Source organism: Vidua macroura, chromosome 1, assembly GCF_024509145.1.
Source record: "Vidua macroura isolate BioBank_ID:100142 chromosome 1, ASM2450914v1, whole genome shotgun sequence".
In the NCBI taxonomy this organism is placed as follows: Eukaryota; Metazoa; Chordata; class Aves; order Passeriformes; family Viduidae; genus Vidua; species Vidua macroura.
Genome location: NC_071571.1, coordinates 114,875,809 through 114,895,622, shown reverse-complemented (window position 1 = coordinate 114,895,622; position 19,814 = coordinate 114,875,809). Strand labels below are relative to the sequence as shown.

Genomic DNA, 19,814 nt, shown 5'->3' with positions numbered 1-19,814 from the left:
CGTGGCCTTTCGCTTTCCAGCACCTGCTGTTTTATTGCTGAGACCTCAGCCGAGTGGTCCCAAGCCGAGTCTTTAAAACCATCAGGCCGCATCTAAACGCGGCTGGCCGGCGCTGCACCGAGCCTTGCTCAGCTGCAGCCCGCGCAGGTGCGGGAAATACCCATTACGGTGGGAAACTGCCGTGGCTTAGCCCCAGACAGCAACCAAGGCTCACACAGGCTCACCCCCCAGCAGTGGGATCGGGGAGGGAATTGGAAGGATAAAAGATAGAAAACTCCTGGGTTGAAGTAAAGACAGATTAGTAGGGATAGCAAAAGCTGAGCATCCAGGCAAAGCAAAACAAGGAATTAATTCACTTTTTACCATGGGTAGGCAGCTGTTCAACCATCTCCAGGAGAACAGGGCCTCACCATGTGTTACGGTCACTTGGGAAGACAAACACCCAAAACACCGCCCCACTTTATATACTGAGCATGGTGTCATGAGGTCTGGACTATCCCCTTGGTGATGGAGTTCACCTGTCCTGGCTGTGTCTCCTCCCATCCTCCCATGCATTCCCAGTCTTCTCATGAGCATGGCAACCTGAAAAGCAGAGAAGACCTTGGCTCTGTGTAAGCCCTGCTGAGCAATAACAAAAACGTTTCTATACTACCCTTCCTGTGTTCAGCACAAATCCAAAACAGAGTCCCTCACAGAATGTTGGGAAGAAAATTACCACAGTCAAGACCGAGATAGAGACATTCCTGGTACTGCTGCAGTACTTGATCACATGTATTATTTCAGTCTCTTAAATTTAAATGTGTGCCTACTGGAAAACCATACAGCAGCTTCCATCGGTATATTGGTCTGGTGGGAAGGGTGTGCGGGGTGCAGGCTCAGTGCAGTGAAGAACTGAATTGTAGAAGCTGCCATTGTGGAGTTACAGAGCAGAGAGGACAGTTCCCATTGTGAAAGGTGATACTCCTCAGTGTAATATCCTGCTTTGCATCCTGAAACTTCTGTTTGACAGTATCTTCTTCCATGTTGAATGTCTGCTTCAGATTGGAGAAGGGATCAGGCAGCAGCTCTGCCAGCCCTGAGAATAAATGGAGGTAAAATAGAAATCATGCTGCAGACATCTGTGAGTTTTAGTATGCAATCTGTGCAGCTTCTTACCCCATTCAAAAAAAAAAAATTAAGAAAATATACATTGTAACAATACACCACACGCTAGTATGGACAACCATCTTATCTAAGCCCATTTTAGCCTCTAGGGCAGGGAAAACGACATCATTTAAAGCATGCTTTGCCTTGTAAAACTCTCACTGCTCTAAATAGAAATTTCAAATCAGGTAGAAAAGTATCATACCTAAGATAGATATCTCACTCTGAAGGGACAGCCAATGTACCAGTTTTTTAAAGGTTCACAGCTCAGATGTCTCCAGCAATTCCTTTGGCATTCCTGAAGGTCAGTTTCTTGAACACTTGTCTGTACCAGCCCAATCCACACAGAGCTTGCATTTCCCCAGTGCCCCTGGGGCCATGCTAGCAGCAACTGGGAATTCAAGTAAGATCACTCCAGCTCTACTGACTAAAATACTAAAATCTTGTTCTGTTTATTGGCAGACTATTACTTCTTAGGCTGGAGGTTCAGCAGCAGCTCATCTTATGGAAGTGACATTTACATGGTAAATAGCAGAGTAGAGCGGGAAAGCAAAATTTTGTTCATGTCCCAAAAAGATGATCTAGAGCAAAAGTCAGGTTTGGCATACTTAATAAGCACCTGACATAATGTGCAGCTCCTAATCTTTGAAGACTTTTTAATGCATGAACTGTATTTTCTTAACAGACTTGAATTGGGTACAGTACATGAGGCAGGAGCACATGCTAAATTAAAGACAAATCAAACCAAAAAATGTTACCTGTGTAAATAATCAAATTTTAGCAATAACAGGGATGCCCTGGCATCAGTACTATGTATCAAAGCAGCCTAACAGTCATGGCAAAAGAGGATGTGTATTGAATGTTACACAGCTGGCATAAAGGCTCATCCAAGAAATTTTATGCAGCCAGTGCTGGTTATGTTGAAGAGCAAAAGCTTTGTGAAAAATTGTCCCTGTTTGGTATGGAACGCAGCAGCGGGAAGGATGTGAAAGAAGTATAGTGTGCGTTCAGCTGCTGTTGGAGCTGCCAAACAAGCATCCATGGCAGCCACTTACCACCCGGCAAATACAATGAGCATATTGATTTTCTGGGAGTAAATATCTGACAAAGATGTATGGAATAGAAGACAAAGAACAAAGTATTCAGTTTTGATAGAAATGTGTTTGCCATACATATTCAGAGTCGGTCTAAGTATTTGGAATGGACTGGAATGATCCAGTAACTTCAACCAGAGTGCCTGAATAGCCTAACACATTTCAAGATGAGTAAGAATCAGTGACTTGGGAGCTGTAAGCCGAGAGATTTAATTCGGCGGTGAAGGCATCTGACCCGATGAGTACAGATGAGCCCCGTCTAACCGTGCTGCTTGCTATATTTGTGCTGCTTTTCCTGCCATCCCGTGACTTAGCCTTTTATATTTTACCCGTTTAAGAATACCGTAATTTCCTTTTTCTCCCCGGGCCTTATAGCACAGCACAAGGCGTCCGCCCGCCCGCGCCCCTCCCACCCGGCTCCCGCCGCCCTCCCGCGTCGCCTCCCCGCCGCTGGCCCGTGTCCCGCCGGCCGCCCCGCAGCCCGGTGCATGTGCGGCAACAACATGTCGGCTCCTCTGCCTGCCATCGTCCCGGCCGCCAGGAAGGCGACGGCCGCCGTGAGTGCGGGCGGGGGCGCGGGCTGGGAGCGCCGCCGCCCCGCTTTGTTGGCGCGGCGGCCGCGGGCGGGCGGGCGGGGGGCGAGGCGCGGCCGCGCCGCCGGCTGAGGGGGATGGCGGGCGGCGCGGCCCGGCACGGCCCGGGCGGGCCTCTCCCGGTCCTTCCCTGCCAGAGGCGGGCCGGGCTCGGCACCTGGAAGGTCAGCTGAGCCCGCGGGGAGCGGCCGCTGATGGCGGCGGGGCCGGGGAGGGGAAGTGAGCGGAGCGGAGTTTTCCCGGGAGAAAGTGGTGCCGTGCTCCGAACTGTGCCTGACCTTGGGTGGGCGCCTGGGGCTCTGGGCGAAGTGCGTTTGGTTGTTCAGTGATCCTAAACCTCGCCCTTTGTTGTCTTTTTTTTTTTTTTTTTTTTTTTTTGTGTGTGTGTGTTCTTGCTGTTTTATTTCCCTCAGGTCATTTTTCTTCACGGATTGGGAGATACCGGGTGTGTATTCTAATCTATTGCATACTCAGTAGCTATTACAGTTTCAAATATAACCTGCATATTTTAAACAAGTGAGCAGTTAAAATTTGCTTAAGCTTCTTATTTTGCCCTTTACTGAATGCAGTGGCCAACAACAGTTAAAACTTCACATGTCCCGCAATGATGGTGACAACTAGTTAATTAAAATTTTCCACCAAGTCCTTGAAAACTTTACTCACCTAATTTGGTCTGAATGTGATCTCTCTTTTGTTCCTGAGACAAACGTTGTAGAAAAAGAAGACTGTGGTTTTCTGATCATTTGCTTTCCTGAGAGTGGGTTTCTGGTTATTCCTGTTTTTGTCTAAATTTAGAGTTCTTTTTTTTTATTCCAGACTTGTGAATTGTTGGTTTGCCAATAGCTGCAGTTAATCCATGGTTTCTTCATCAATATGTCGTACTTACACTAAAATCCAGACCTCTTTGATCTATATAAGCAAACTCCAAAGCAGTCACCTAATATCTACAGATTTTTGTCTCTGAAATACTTGGTCTTCAGACTCCAAAAAAACGCCCCCCAAGTAAAGCATGTAATGCCTTGTTCCTGTTATTTCCATGATTGAGTAGAAATTGAAAGAGTAGGGTATTTCTGGGAGGCATTCTAGCTCTGGTGTAATGTTTCCTTTTGAAGCTTGTGTGTGCCCAGAAATAAGCATGCATTCATTAAAGCCATTGAATTAACAAGTTAAGAGAGTGTTGAAGCCTTTTTAGTGGAAGACTTTAAAGGAATTGGCACTTAGATACTGAATGCTTTGTCTATTGTGCTCCCTTGTGGCCAAAATTACAGAATATTTTTTTAAGAGCTTTTTTTTTTTTTGTTACCTGGAATTTGAATATTGCCTCTAGGTTGAAACTTGCTATGTTATTTTTTTCCAAAGTACTAACTAAAATTAGCTGTCAGAATTAAAACTTGCATAACCTGGGCATTTAGTAAGTTAGAAATGAGTCAAGTCCATGCACTTGGCAGTATTCTACAAGTGGAGGTTTTTGCTCTGATTTGTTGTGCTGACACAACACCTTGTTTGCATTACTCCTCTTCCTTTCTGCCGGTAGGACGCAGCTGAGGCAGCAGTACTGCCTGCATCTTGGCACCAAATGTTCAGCAAGTGATTACAGAATCTTTGGAGCTAGCAGAATCTTTGGAGCTTTTGGAATTTGAGTCCTTGCAAGTTGGTTTGGTATTTGTTTTGACAGGCTGTAAAAAATAGAGACTTTCTCTTTAACCTAAGTTGTATTCCCTAGAAAAGGTGGCATTTCCATTTCAGTGTCAGAGCTAATGCACAGCCTCAATCTTGCAAATGCACTGAGCATACTGGAATATCTGCATTTCACAAGACATGACATCTCTGTGGAAATACAGTGTATTTAGGTGTATTTCTTCTTCTAGTCTGCTGCAGATTAAATTAGATAGACTGCCTTTGACATACTGCTGTTTGGGGTTTTAAGTAAAAGCTGTAGGAGTGACCTAAAAAATTGTCTGAAGCAAACCTATTAACAATTTTATAACTTTCCCCAGTTTAAACTGACCTGTTCCACTTCAAATAAATTTCTAAACTGATCACTTCCATTTACCAGCTGTATTTTTCTTAGTCTGGAAAGTGTCTAACAGAGATTACATGCTTTTTTGTCTTAGTTGCTATATAAATAGCACAAAGACTGGTACATACTTGTCAAAATCTGAACAAAAGGTGCCATATAGAGAATTGTTCTAAGGAGTCTGCATTAGTATGTACACAATGTTTTTTCGAATTAGTCAAATTAGTCTTCATAATTGGCTAAAAAATGTCTCTAAATTCTTACGTAACTATTTTTTCTCAGTAGTATTTCTTCTTTAGATTATTTGATCTTTTGTGATACTGCAAACATTGTGCAAGTCGTATTTCCTGCAATTTGTTAATAATATATCTAAAAGTACTGATAGGAAGTAGGCTGAGATACAGTCAGTGCTTCAAATGTCTATGATGTCAGTGTGTTGGAAATGCCTTCAACTGCAGGTAGCATACATTAATTAACTTTTCAGGATGATATTAAAACTAAACCAAACATGCTTTTATGGCTGGTCTGCTGTTGGTCTGCTTAGTTCAACTGTATCACTGACGAATTTGTTCAAGGTGTTTCCTGCTTAGAACCAAATTTCCAGTATCTAATTTAGTGGGTGAGTTAGGAATACTAAATTATGAGAAAAATCAGGAAATATAGGTGCTACTGAGTGTTCTGGAAAGCCAAGTGCAGGCATGTGCAGTGGTTGTGCATGGGTTCAGATTTGGGTCAAGGTCAATTCCTGTCTAGATGAGGCCTGGAGTGAGTCTTGACCTTACTCTCTCCAGTGTTCTGGTTTGAAGGAAGCTCATTGACTCACCTGCTGTGCAGATCTTCTTTTGTTATGGACATTCATATACAGTATCTGCTTGAGATTAAAAAGCTACTGCAATCTGGGGTGTTGTTCATGACTGCCTGAATCCAAGAGCATTCAAACTGAGCTGAAGTTAATAGGGCTGATTGATTGGGTTGGATTTGCGTGGAGTTAGCTTAGGTGTCAGTTTGCTACTATCCCACATCAAGAAATGTGGTTCACAGAATGCCAAGCTGGCTGTCAGAGAAGCTGTCTTAACTCTGCAGGAGCAGCAAAGCAGCCTCTGCACTGCCTGGAAGCAGGATACCTGTGTGCATCTGTTGTGGCACACAAATTAATAAAGCCAGACAGATACAGAGTGGGCTTTGCCTGGAGCCAAAGTGATATTTCTGGAGCTGTACCACAACTATGGCAGCCAAATTAGATCTAGTCTTCCTGACTATATATATGCCACAAGCATTCAAGGGCTGAACAGGCCTTCTAAGTTTAATGCTACATAGTATACTGTGGTTGATGTAAACATTTTCTAAAAGTGTGTTTATATTCATCTAATTCAGCATGTTTCATATTTGGTCTGTGCTGATGCACCAGCTCGGAAATAAGAGCGAAGCCAAAACATAAAAGCAGTTGAATATGTTTTTGTTAACAGGCACGGATGGTCAGAAGCACTTGCTGGTATCAAAAGCCCCCATGTGAAATACATTTGCCCACATGCGTAAGTTTGTAACTTTCTTGTTCTACCTTTTTCTGTAGAGACAGCACCTGTTAAGACACTTGTGCAGATGTCAGAGAGACACCTCAGAAGTGAGGTGGTATCTGGCTATCCCTGCATTTTGGTTTTTTATATAAAAGCCCATTCTAAAATAGAGCTGATGCTATTAAATGTTTTTTTGTTTTCAGGAAATTGTGTGATTTACTTTGGGGTAAAACCGCATTTTTATTTCTACTTTGGTTCTGGTACTTATTCAGACTGAAAATATATTTGTCAAGTTTTAGGTACAAAGTTATATTATTTTGACTTTTTTCCCAGTGGATTGAGTTTGTTGGTTTCTTTTTTCCCCCAACAATCTTTTGTCAAAAACAGTTTTATCAAGGATTATTTTTTTTTTGTATTTTACTTATCATTACACATAATTTGCATTAGCCAGCTGTACTTAAACTTGGATGTGTGTACAGTAGATTGAAACTTGCTGTAGGTAACAAAGAAATTTAAAGCTTGACAGGATAGTGATATTTTCAGCAAATAATGCAATTTGAGCTGTCTTTGTGTGCAATTTGAGAAGTGAAATACTTCTAAGAATGGTTAGGCACCAGTAAATAAGGCAGTAAGACCTATCTACTATTCACTTGGTGGTAAAAAAACTAATTAAGTATAATCTTAATTTATTTTAACACAAAATTCAGATTATCTCTTGCTCCAGTGGTCTTGGCTGACATGGAGCAGAGATGATAGGGAGAGAAGGAAGCAATGTGTGTATTACTGAGCTGTGGTTTACTCATTTATTTTACTGCATGGCCCAGCTTTGCTGAACCATTCAAAAGGAGCTTAGCAATATCTGCTGTTTTCTTTGCTTGTCCTTTGTCTTCTTTCAGTCCTTCCCTGCAGAATTTATGCTGCTCAGTTCCTGTAGATTAAAACTAAAGCCAGATTTGATCCATGGCATGATCCATTGAAGCTGTCTTGCTGTGGCTGAAGAGATGGCACACAGCAGCACAGGGCTGGGAAGGAGTCCAGCAGTGGAGGCAGGCACTGCCTAAGCAGATTCAGCTGTTGACAGAAGCATGCATGGCCAGGCTCCACCATGTGCTGCTTTTGGCTGCTTCCTGGTGATGCTGCTGTATAAGGTGCCTTAATCCACTGACCTTGTGAATGGAACTGTGATAAAAAATTCTTAATTACAAATAAGTAAATAATATATGTATATTGAAAATATGTATATGAGATATATGCACTCACAAATGTGCACATTTAAAGCAGCCCATTAATGTTTTGCTTGTTCTCCATACAGAGTGGTAATTCAACCCTGAATATTAAATGTGTTTGGGCTGGCAGGTTTCAAGAAAATTTCTTCAATAGATGCTGCAAACCAGCTAATGTTAATTACTGCTTAAAAGTAAGACAGAGCTAGAGGATATGCAATTTCATGATGTCACTGCATGTGCATTATTGAATTTCAGTATATATCTTATGTCAGGAGTGTTCATTCTCATTTCTAGGCCAGTTATGCCTGTTTCTTTGAACATGAACATGTCTATGCCATCATGGTAAGTATTTGTTCAAATGCAGATGGTTCTAATCAAATTATATCTGGGGCTATGAACTCATTGTTCTTAATTTAAAATCATGAACAACCTGAGTATCTGGTTTTAATCACATGCAAGCGTAAACCTTTTTACTTTAGTTCTCTTCTTATAAAAGAACTGAACCAAAAGGGCTGTCAGGAGTACACTCTAATTATCATTTTGTATCTGTGGTAGTGATTATTCCTTAGGACTAATCTGTATATCTTAGAACAAAACCCCATTTTATTCTACAGGTATGGTCTGTAGTATGCATTGTGTCTGAATTCCTAGTCAGTAGAAGTAGAGACTTGGAGTGGAAATATTATTGCTACTAGTGAGCAATATTTGGTGTGTAGCATATAGTAGGATATGTAGAAACTGTTCTTTAGAACATTCATTCTGAAAAGAGAACAAGAAGAACATGGTAGATTTCAATGATCTTAAACCAGTCTTCAGTTTTATTGGATTTTGGGCTTCCCCCCCACAAAGTAACTTGTGTTTGCTTTTTTTCTATTTATTCAAAACATATTTTAATTTCTATGTGCAGCAAAATTCCTGCTAATATTTTTTGAGCAAATATCAAAACTGTGCTGCTTAATCTGCAGTAAATTACAGAAGATGTCAAAACTCAGAAAAGCCTTGTTGACTAGATTTAGTCTTTTAAGCCACATTCACAGATTGTGCACTGTTTCTTGTGATCTATGGGTAGTTGGTACTAAACAATATGACAGCTGACATTTTTGTCTGGAAAACATCCAGATTTCATTATTTGTGTATTAAGGAAGTGGAATGGATGCTCTAATGAGTAATGCTCTTGTTGATGTTTTTGTAAGGTTTGATATCATTGGACTTTCTCCAGATTCACAGGAAGATGAAGCTGGCATCAAGCAGGCGGCGGAGAATGGTATATTTAGGAGTATTTTTTATGTCTTAAAAGTACTTGCAGGTATTCTTGAAAATGAACTATCAATCTGAAGCAGGTTTTCTAAAGCCAATAGTTTTAGGGAGAAGAATAAGTGTATATGGTATTATCACTGACCAAAGTTTAGCTAGTTTAATTGTTTATTTGTTTTTTAACTTTATTAGTAAGTAGAGTAATTCACCAATATAAGCACTTCATACTCTGAAATATAGGAACAAGTGTAGGTTTTCTTAAAGAGGTTTTGGGTAGTGAAGCAGGTCAGAGCAATATTAGCATCTAGTTGTGTTGGTTTTACTTGGAAGAGGATGCCATCTTCCCAGCACTGGTGCTTTTGCATGACCTGTTTGCATGTTTTTCTCTTTGGAAATGATACAGTAGCACTGAAATTTCTGACTGTGCTCTAGATCTTCTGGTACTTTTAGTATATAGCAGTCTAGGTTTTCCTTTCACTAGCTTTCTCTTGATGCCAGGAAGAAGGCATTTTTCCTCTTCTGGACTTTCTAGAGAACGGAGTGGATTTTAACGACTGGCCTTTATTTATGTTGCAGTTAAAGCACTGATAGATCAAGAAGTAAAAAATGGAATTCCTTCTAATAGAATTATTCTGGGAGGCTTTTCTCAGGTAAGGCATGATTGGAAAGAACCATTGTCTTTTTTCTAGGGAAGTAACCTAGCTTTATTAACTTCAGAAACACAGACACTTAAATTCAAATCAGCTGATGTTAGATGCCTCTAAAATTTTAAGGTGTCAATTTTCCTTTGCTTTAACAAATGAAGTTTTTTGGTTTTATGCAAATAATTACCGTTCACTGGAAAATTAGCATGCACGTGTAAAAAGGTACTAAAATAAATAGTCTTTTTAAAATCTTTATGCACATAACCTACATAGTTTTGCTTGAAAATTTTGGTAGTAGTTTTAACTGAAATTGGTAGATATTTGGTGGTCTGGATTTATTTGGGAAATCTTTTAATTCATACATATAAGGCATCTGTGGTAGGTAGGTTAGTAGATTAATTGGTCCATACATCAACTCCCCCCGTCTGCATGCAAATAAATTTAATATTAAAAAGTAATGATTATACTGTTATGAATAATAGTTTTTGGTTTTGGTGGGGTTTTTTTTCTTTTTTTTTTTTTGACAACTGTTAGTTACAGCAAATTTTCTGGCTTACTTTTAATTGACCACATGGACTTGGAAGGGAGGAGAAAAAGCAAAACAAACGTTCTACATAAATACCAGTTTTAATTGTTGGCTCTAAAGAAGAATAGATTGCAATAGGAAAATAAAGGAGAAATCAGAGATCTTGAAGCAAACATTAAAAAGAACTTTACTGTCATTATTCTAATAATACCTATATCTCTCTGTTTTAGGGAGGTGCTTTATCATTGTATACAGCTCTTACAACACATCAAAAATTAGCAGGTGTCATAGCCCTCAGCTGTTGGCTTCCTCTACGGGCTTCTTTTCCTCAGGTATTTGTTTCTTTCCTGAGATGATTTGCACCTGGGGAATGAGTATCTCTGAAGATTGAATCTTGTGCCAGAATTAGCGGTCATCATTATTACTGGATGATGACTGTTGTTTGATAATTTGGAAGTTTTTAAAATAGGCCCTAAAATAAATTTTAGATTTTGTTAAGTAAGGAAAATGAAAAAACACTCAGTAGCTATTTTTGCTTAAAATGACACTACTAGAAAATTTAAAGAATATAACAAATTTTCCTTGAATGTTAATTTTCTGTCTGCCATTTGTTCCATCTGCAAGGCACTGTCTTATTACAGACTGGGTGTTTGAGCAAAGTTTCAGGTTTTTTACTTGGCCAGAAATTATGACTTTCTGTTACAAAACTTTCTGTCAAAATTTTATTTGCAAGTCTTTGAGCTTAATGTGTTGTCAGGTACAGAGCTTACTTCATAAGGAACTGCTTGCAGACTCTACATTGTACTATTTCCCCTTAGAATTCAATTTACTTGCTATGCCTCAGGGTATAATGCCATGGGGTCATTTTATTTCAAAGGCCTTATTTCCACTTAGTGTCTCTTTCTTCTCTTCTCCTGTCTAATTCCACCCCTCCCAGGGCCCTATCAGTGGTGTCAACAAGGACATTGCTGTTCTTCAGTGCCACGGGGACTGTGACCCCCTGGTTCCTGTAATGTTCGGCTCCCTCACTGTTGAGAAGCTGAAGACTATGATAAATCCAGCCAATGTAACCTTCAAGACTTACTCTGGCATGATGCATAGTTCATCTCTTGAGGTAATTTTCTAAATATTTCTGTTTTAGCTGGGTATAGTTAATTCTTTTTCCCTCAAAACTAATATTTATAGGCTTTTTTTGTGGGGGGAGGCTGTAGTTTTTGTTTGTTCAGTTTGTTTTGGTTTTGTTTCTTTTTTTTTTTTTTTAATAATAAGTGCTTCATACTACTTATTTTGGGGAGTTACTGAATTCTGGGCTAAAAAAGCATCCAAAGCAAAAGTTTGTATGACTAGTGAGAACTTTCTCATAAGATTGTATTTTGGGGACTAGGCAATTTGGTCTATAAAATGCTCTTTTTCCCAAATTTTTATTATTTGCTTAGTTAAAAAAAACTAATTCGAATTAAAAGACAAATTCTCATAGCACAAATCCAAGATGGTATTTTGGAGAGAAGAATCCTGGTAGTTCTGTGGAGGGAGACATTGAAGGAGTAGGGAGGGAGGACTGACACTATGGAAGAGGCAGCCTTGGAACCGGTATTTATGGTTCTGGCTCAGCAGACAGCTGAGCTGATGTAATAACTTCCTGCTGCCAGAAAGGGGTGGACTCCCTCAGCCCGTGACCCTGTGGCCCTCACTTCCTTCTTGTACCGGCTCTGAGGCAGATCAGAAACTTCCTTGAATCATTTGAATTTGGTAAAATGGCAAAAGCTGCAGCCTTCAGTGTTTGCAGCTGTAGAGAGCTGGAGCATTAGAACTCCCACAAAGTAAGTGATGGGAGAAAGAAATCAAGGAGGAGGCAAATAACATTTGTCAGCAGCAGTAACATTGTTAATTTAGATTGTTGCATCTAGTGGGAACTGTAACTTTGAACAACCTCTTTGTAACATTTACAGAGTAGTATTGCATTTAGCCTGTAATATTGCTGAGCTGTTACACAAATATATTAGTGATGTGGTCTTTCTTACAACAGTGAATTAATTAAAATAAAGATTACCATGGATTAGTTCCTCAGTCTTCCTCAATCTCCTCTTTGCTGTATTTCTTTTCCTTAAGGGAGGAAGCATGCTGAAAATGAAACTGAATGGTTAGGAGAAGGAGTTGCTGGTTTTTCATGCTGCTGCTAACTTGTAAAAGTTTAAAGTATACGGGAAGCTGTGGCCTTAGCTACACACTCAGCCTGGTGCTATCGAGATAACTTAATATGTGGCTTGCTTGTTCAGCTTCAGAGGGAGAGAAAAAGTAGTCTTTGCTTTTTTTCTTGTATTTTAGTCTCTGCTGAATGCATATCAGCACTCTAAAGTTATCAGCCTTGACTTGTGTGCAGAGTGGTAATTAAGTAACAGATTGCTTAATATTTCTAGCCCAGCTGCTCATTATAACTCAAATGTTAAAGCATGATTTAGTGTAGCTGATTATGTAGCAGTACAGGACTTCAACTAATATATACTTTTATCTTTAAACAGGAGATGATGGATGTAAAACAGTTCATAGACAAACATCTACCTCCCATAGACTGAACTGATCTGTGAGAAGCCTTCTATATAAATACACCAGCATCAACTGTGGTAGAGTGTTAAATCTTTTCATATGCCTGATAGGAAACATTATTTCTATACCTGCAGTGTTACTACTGTGTTGCAAATTTATACTTACAATGAAGATTAAATAATGCACATGTACAAGAAATTATAATCTTTTTAGTATTTTTCACCCAGTGTTGGGAAGGATGTGAATGAGGGAACTAGGTAGCAATGACAGAATGTAACTCTTTTAAGATGTCTGATTATTTTTTTTCTTGATTGCAGAATTTCAAACTATTTGTACAAGTAATAAAAAACTAAATTTAAGTGAGCAACATAGATGTGACCAGTTTAGTTTTACTTGAGATGTGATTTGTTCTTAAAACTCGTTGAAAACATATAGCATTTCTTTTATGTAATGAATGCATAAAGAACCCAACATAAAATACAGTGGGCATAAAGTACAGAACATGTAACATAGTGGGCATGTGATGATAGAATAAATGCTACCAGGGATAAAACTTAAGGATATGTTAATTGTTTAACAGATAAGGAGGGTTGTTCTATAATGGCTAGAAGTCAGCAAAGGTATTTTTTATATTTAAACCACCTCAATTTTAAAATGTTCATATACATAAATACTGTGGAAATTCTAAAGGGACTCATTCCTTATTAGACTGTTGTTTGTCTTATTGTCTTTTTTCTTTTAAACTCATTACAAATGCTGAGTTGGAACAGAATTCTGAAAAACTGCATTGGATTAATTTGAGTTTCGTTAAAAAAATTCTTGTTTTCATACTGAATATTCATCTGATGCTTTAGTTAGTTTTCATTTGTTTATGTATTTCACATGAACAACTACAGAATATTGTTTTGATTTTTTTCTCTGTGCTTTGGAGAAAATAACTGAAAATAGAGCTACGTAGTTATGTGTATTGTTGAACTCTCATCTGTAATGCACACTTACATGAATTATTTTTTACTAGAAATACAAGTGCAATTGGGATATAACTTAGCTAAACTTTAAAATGATACCTCTATTTAATACCATGTAATACTTTCTCTTATTATATGTTGAGACTTTATTTTTTTTCCTGAATAGGAACAAAGCATTTGCTTTTTAAATCTGTCCTTTTACATTTCCCCAGATCAGTATAGCCTAGGAATATGAAGACCTATCCTGGAAAAAAAAAGAGTAAATTTACAAGATACAGAATGTTTCTTCTTTCAGAACCTAAAAAATGTAGAATGCACTGGTTTACAGGAGTTGATGCACACTCAATAGCTTTTTTTCAGTTCAGAGCCATAATTTACTTCTGGGAACAGCTGTTCTATAGTATTCAGAGGCTGTCACCACACTAGGAATGTTTAAAACAATGCACTACACTTTTTACTGCATAATTTGTGGCATAACAATGTTCTATCCTGTAATATGCTTTCAGTCAAAGAATATTTCTATTTTGGATGTATCTGTCATGTCAGCACTGTGCTTCACACCTGAATTTAAGGTACTGTTCCTCTCCCAGGGGTCCTCTTACAGTGTATGTGGATTTACATCAGGTATCTGCCAGTACAAATACATACTTGAGGAATTGCACCTTTATATCTCTCCTCTAACATTGCTGCTGCCAGAGACCTGACCTGTTTACCTAGTCTGAGTAACCAGTTTTCAGTGCTTTTTTTTTAATGTTGCACTTCATTTTTAGGAAGCTGCTTCTTTTCTAATCCAGTTTCTCTGGATTATTAAACATCTCTTAATATGTAAAATTGAAAAAGAGTTTTTTTCCTAAATTGTAATGAAACAGTTTTAGATGTTCCATCTGTGTAGTTAAGAGGGCATTTTTATTAACTTTGAAATTTAATTAGTAATTTCTCTCAGTTGCTCTCTTCTATAGATCTGCCAATTTGTCTTTCAGTTAATTTAGTTCACAGAAGAAACCATAATATTCTTACTGCAGTTGTGCCAAAGTTCTCTTGAGAAAACATTATGTCCTAGCTTGGAGTCATTCCCAAATTGCATTAGCTGATTTTGCAATTCTACTAAGTTGCAATCTTGGTAAGCAAACTATATGTTATTTCTCCTAGTTTTTAGATTTCTTTTCATTCCCCTGTTGTCTAAATAATTCCCTGAGCATTGGTGTATTTCTAAAGTTCTTGCACAAGCTTCTAATTTTTTCTTCATTATTTTCATGTTCTGTTTGTAGATTTGTTGATAACTGTTCATCTATCTTAACTTCCAATTGACTGTGTGCTCATTTCACATATTTTTCCTTCTTCAAGAATTAGTTTTAAAAAGTACTTTTAAGACGTTAAAATGAGATCTGCCCTAGCTTCTTTCTGTGTTAGTTCCATAACACTTTCTTCAACTTGGTGAACTGTGTTTACAGTTTGTGGTCACATCCTAGTACTTAAACACTCTAATCCAAGTCAGCTTCAGCTGTCACTGTCCTGATGCTTTCAGATGTTTTTCTAGAAATGCTTTTTATGTGTGAATTTTGTTCAAACATTCAGCTATCAAAACAAGACTTTTTCATATTGTTGTTTTGCTGCTTGCTATATCTACAAAGAGCTGTGTTACCAAAGTCAGTATAAGTAAATAAGTAAATGTTTTGACTTACTTTGAATTTCTGTATTCTAGGAAGAATTTTTTTTTTTTTTTTTTTTACTCAGGAGTGTTTGTTTATATTGTGGTTGGGAATTCTTAAAGAGCCTAGAAGCTAGAGGAAACTTCAAGTCTGTGTGTCCTCCTATATTAGACTGTGTATGTTGAGCTCCTGTCTTTTGTAACTTCCCAGCTGGTTTGAAAGCTTTGTGTATGATCTTGCAGCTGAACATCTTCACTACCTGAAGTGATATGGTTGTTATAATGCATGTACTTTAGGCTGAATAATAGGTCAGTCTGATGGGGGAATTTTCACAGTTTTCTATTAAAATGGAAAAATTGGACTGTCAATGTTATAAATATGAATGTCCTATCTTCTTAAACTACAATTTGAAACTTTCCAATAATGTCTAATTTTTGTAATGTTAGACTTTCCACCAAAGGAGATGATGTCTATCAAACCTGTGAAAGCATTGATAAGAAAATACCTTGCTTGTAGATCAGTTTGTTTCAATGGGTATCTAACTCCTTAATGTGTTCTTAACTTCAAAATGGTACTTAAATTGGACTGCAGTTTTGTGCTCTCAGAAGTCTGACTTCTTGTTGGAATATATTGCCCACTTTTGAATAAACATGTTGAATTGCATATTATAAGCCAAATTTTCCAGCTATTCTTGAGGTAAAACTTTACTGGGGTCCGTATTGTGGTGAGGGCTCTTTGATTTGGTCTCTTTGTCCTATCTTGTATAATTACAACACAGTAGATTGGTAAAAGTACTCTACACTGTAACTGGTATTAGAACTGTTAATTAAAACATGTTCTCTCTAATGGAGTATACTGCACTTCATTGAAATCATTTGGATGCAGCTTTTATGTAGAGGTGCTATTTGGGTTGATGGATATGACTGAGGGCAAACTGTAAGATGTTAATGAAGCCATATGTAAAAGGCCTGTCTCTCTTAAATTTTATAAACAATTACTGACCACTTAGTCCTTGCTTTAAGAAATAGAAGTCATTTATCTTTACTATAAACATCTAAAATGTAATTTATTTTACTAATTTTATTTATGGTAAGAAATCTTAACTTTGACAATTATTTCTGTACTAGGGAAAATGTAAAACTTTCAATTTTTAATCATTGTGAAATAAATTTCAATTGGTATTTGGGCAAGTACTAAAGATTTTTTCCATACTTATCTGAAGGAAGCTGAGCTTTAACGTGCTGTGAAACAGGCACTCTAGAGGCTCCTTGAATATATATTCTATGGTAATGTATGCATACTATAATACAGAATAACAATGATTTGTAGTTACTGAAAAGAAAATCATGTACCAAGTTAGGTTTTGCTACTTTGTTGAAAGAATCCTAAGTATGGTTGGAGGGTGGTTTTCATATTCTCGATTAGTTTTATTTTAACTTGTTTTCTTGGAATTTGCAATAATTATGAAAGATAAAAGAAATTATGTTTGAGTAAAGTTATTCTAGGACAATGAAGAGCCAAAGTCTTCTCACTCTGGATTGCTGCACTGTTCTCTGGGTGTTCTGTGCTGTTGGAAAGGTTTTGAAGTTGATTAAGGTTTGGTTTACACACCTCTTAACAGATTTGTTGAAGAGACAATTTTCAGGTCAGGGGTTACATGTGCTATTTAGTTTAATATTTGAGGGTGATCAGTGCTATACATAGTGCAGGGCATTCTAGAGAAAAAGTGGGATTATCTGGGAAGAGAGGGAATGGAGTGTATTCCCCCTTCAAGGTAGACTTCCACCTTCAGGCAGCTTAAAGCAACTTAAAGGCCACTTGTCTCCACAGACTGCAATGTCCAAAAGCCAGTGTGGAGTACAATGAGGTATTTCATAAATGTATGGGAATGTGTGGTAGATGCAGTGCTCTATGTGAATATGGTGTGGCAAATCAAGAGTCTAACAATAGCTAGTAACAACAAAGATGCAATATTACACAGAGTAATCTACCAGTTTATAGTTTTTGAAAAACATTTTGAGTAATGTTTAGTCTCTATTTACTTTCAGCCCCGGCATCCCTGATAAGGTAATTGTGAGGAGAAAAATTGCCTAAAACTAGCATAGTAAAACCCCCAAAACAAGACAATGTAGTGTATTAAACTTTATCAAATATATTATGAGAGCAGTGGTGTAAGTGAAGAACGTGACTCAAGAAAGTTTCAGAATGTCTGTTGGTTAAATTGAAAATGTGATTCTTTGAAGATTAATAGCTGTAGAACAGATTCCCCCTTCCTGCCCTGCTCCCCCCCCTTTTTTTTTGTTTTTCTTTTCTTCCTTTTCATTGCTTGCCATTCTCATCTTACCACATTTGCCTTTGGGATATCAGATTTTATTAATTCTCTTTGAGTTGAATAGGTACCTTTGATGTAACTGATTTAAGTTGATTTAAACAAAGTACTTGTATAATTTAATGGACGTCCACAAAGTGAACCAGTAGGTAATGTTTTTCTTTTAGGAGCAATTACTAGGAAAGAGCAACCTATTGCCTCCTTTTTTATCTGCAAAACTAGTAAAACTTCCAGCCAGTTTGCTGAAGTGTGGTGAACTTGCTTCAGGCATCTAAGTGGGAGGTTTAGCTTGTGAGGAGAAAATAGACTTCCCTCATCTAAGGTTTGTTTTAAAGAGCTACTTCTCTGTATTAACAGATGGAGTCTGAACGTTCCTTGGTTGTGAATACAAGCAAACTCTTAAAGTAGCTTGTGCTTGAAATAATTTGCTAGCTACGTTGCAGTATTTGAAATTATCAGAGGGATCTTTAAAAGGCTTAAATATTTTAAGTCTATACTGAAAAAATAGATAAAGATGCCACAGAATAGAGAAGTCTAATGAACTTAAAAACTCTAGAAACTAAAATAGAAGTAAAAAACCCCAAAACGTTAGCTTAATATTTTTTATAGTCAAATGCCTACTGTTATTGCTTCTAAATTGAAAAAAAGTGAAGACATTTTGAAGATGTAAATAAAATTTTGAAAAAAGTAAATAAAAACCCCTAACCCATCTGTTGTATAGCTATAGAACAACTAATCAAGATGTTTATTGATATTTCAGAAGTTTTTTAACAAAATCTTGTTATGAGAAATTGGAATTTCCATTTGCTATAGCTCCCCTTATGTGTCTGTGATTGGACTTATCTCCTCTTCCTCTGTAAAGGTTGGGGACCCCTTGGCTGATTCAGACCAGCTGAGATTCTGTTTTGGAAGATCTATTGCATTCAGGGCTCAAATAAAGAGGAGAGGGTTAATGGCCATAACATGGCTACATAAAGCTTTTTCCAATGCTGGGAATGTTATATTTTGCACATTTTTGTTACTACCCGATTAGAGGAGCTTTTTCCATACAGAATATCAGTCCTGAAAATGTAGGATTTTAAGTGCCTTGATAGCAGTTCAGAGATTCTTTACTTCAAATTCTGTAGTAGTGAATGTGCTACTGTGTTGCCCCTCCTGCCCCAAATTTCTGAAGATGCTATCCCATATCAAATGAGACTAGTCAGTAAAAATCAACATTATTTTATAAGTGCACTCTTTTGGAAGAGTCATCTCTGCCTGCTAAGTCTTAGTATTGCAGAAGGCCCCATGGTCCAGTGAATAAGAGTTGGACTCAGGCTTTCTGCATGAGCAGGTGTGCAATACTTTTAGAAAATGTTGCAAGAGAATGGTGAGGATGTGCTATAACAGGTAAGTGCACTGCAATGAACGGTGTGTTATTTCTTCTTCCTAATGTGTTAATTTAGGAGAAAGATGCAAAACAGAAAGGAAAAGGTCAGTTAGGTTGTTTTTCCCTCTTTGGACTGGGAGTGACGTTATAGAAGAGATTGGTGCTGTATAAAGCTGCTTGCTTTAGAACCAGCTAAAAGAGAACAAGCATGAGGAGTGCTGTGTGTTCCTTTTTGATGAAGACTTGCTGTCCCAAGGTTGATGGAGCAGCTGATACAGAGAATTTGGTTAGTACTGGTTCAGTTAGCTGATTCTGTTCTGGTATTGTAGCATACAATATAAATAATGTGAGCTGTATTATGTTTCCTTTTAATGCATCTATTTGCAAAAAATAAAAAGGGTATGCATTGCCATCTGATTATTCTTTGATTTCCCTACTGAACTGTTTCTCTGATGCTACTTTTTAAAGATTAGATGTAAAATAATTATGATGTGCTTTACCTTTTATAAGTGCTCTCAAGGGATTTAATTTGTAATTGTCAGTTTCTCACCTGATACATTATGGAGGTCAATAGATTTCATCTGCATTTTGAACTCTTTCCATGCATTTCCAGTGAAGCAGGTGTTGAATTGTATTTTTAAAAGAAATTTTAGAAAATTCTGGATAACTTTATTCCAGAGTTTAAATACATTTAAACTAACCAAAGTGACTGATTTGAGATTTCTGGTTTTATGATTGTGTTGTCCCTGACTTAACTTGCACTTACTGTAGAACATGTACAAGCATGTTGATCCTGTAGTGTAGCAATAGCTCTGAGCTGCCAACACCCTGTGTGTTGTTTTTATCATTTATGTGATTGTGGGGAACAATGTTGCTAAAGTTCATTTAAGGTTAAATACCAGTGTTTGATTATTACAGGTACTAGGTAACTAAACATAGACAAA

General features: G+C 37.7%; 1 protein-coding gene across 3 annotated transcripts; it reads left to right on the top strand.

The window, feature by feature from the left end:
- The first annotated feature begins 6 nt into the window (after positions 1-6).
- Positions 7-16,022, top strand: LYPLA1 (lysophospholipase 1). Of its 3 annotated transcripts, none has more exons than XM_053987175.1 (10): positions 7-147; positions 2,613-2,794; positions 3,244-3,275; positions 6,314-6,379; positions 7,882-7,929; positions 8,781-8,851; positions 9,418-9,491; positions 10,242-10,343; positions 10,949-11,125; positions 12,531-16,022. In XM_053987175.1, the coding sequence occupies exons 2-10, from the start codon at positions 2,726-2,728 to the stop codon at positions 12,582-12,584; spliced, it is 693 nt and encodes a 230-aa protein (XP_053843150.1). In that variant the 5' UTR covers positions 7-147; positions 2,613-2,725; the 3' UTR covers positions 12,585-16,022. The 3 variants fall into 3 exon arrangements, with proteins under 3 accessions (XP_053843150.1, XP_053843142.1, XP_053843159.1); XM_053987167.1 differs by lacking the exon at positions 7-147 and adding an exon at positions 205-287; XM_053987184.1 differs by lacking the exons at positions 7-147; positions 2,613-2,794; positions 3,244-3,275 and adding an exon at positions 7,674-7,778 and having other exon boundaries at positions 6,317-6,379.
- The last annotated feature ends 3,792 nt before the right edge of the window (positions 16,023-19,814 follow it).

Coding starts and splice junctions, on each gene's coding strand:
- LYPLA1 (XM_053987175.1), top strand. CDS start 2,726: ATGTGCGGCAACAACATGTCGGCTCCTCTGCCTGCCATCGTCCCGGCC. Junction 6,380..7,881: donor AAATACATTTGCCCACATGC/GTAAGTTTGTAA, acceptor TCTCATTTCTAG/GCCAGTTATGCCTGTTTCTT. Junction 7,930..8,780: donor AACATGTCTATGCCATCATG/GTAAGTATTTGT, acceptor TGTTTTTGTAAG/GTTTGATATCATTGGACTTT.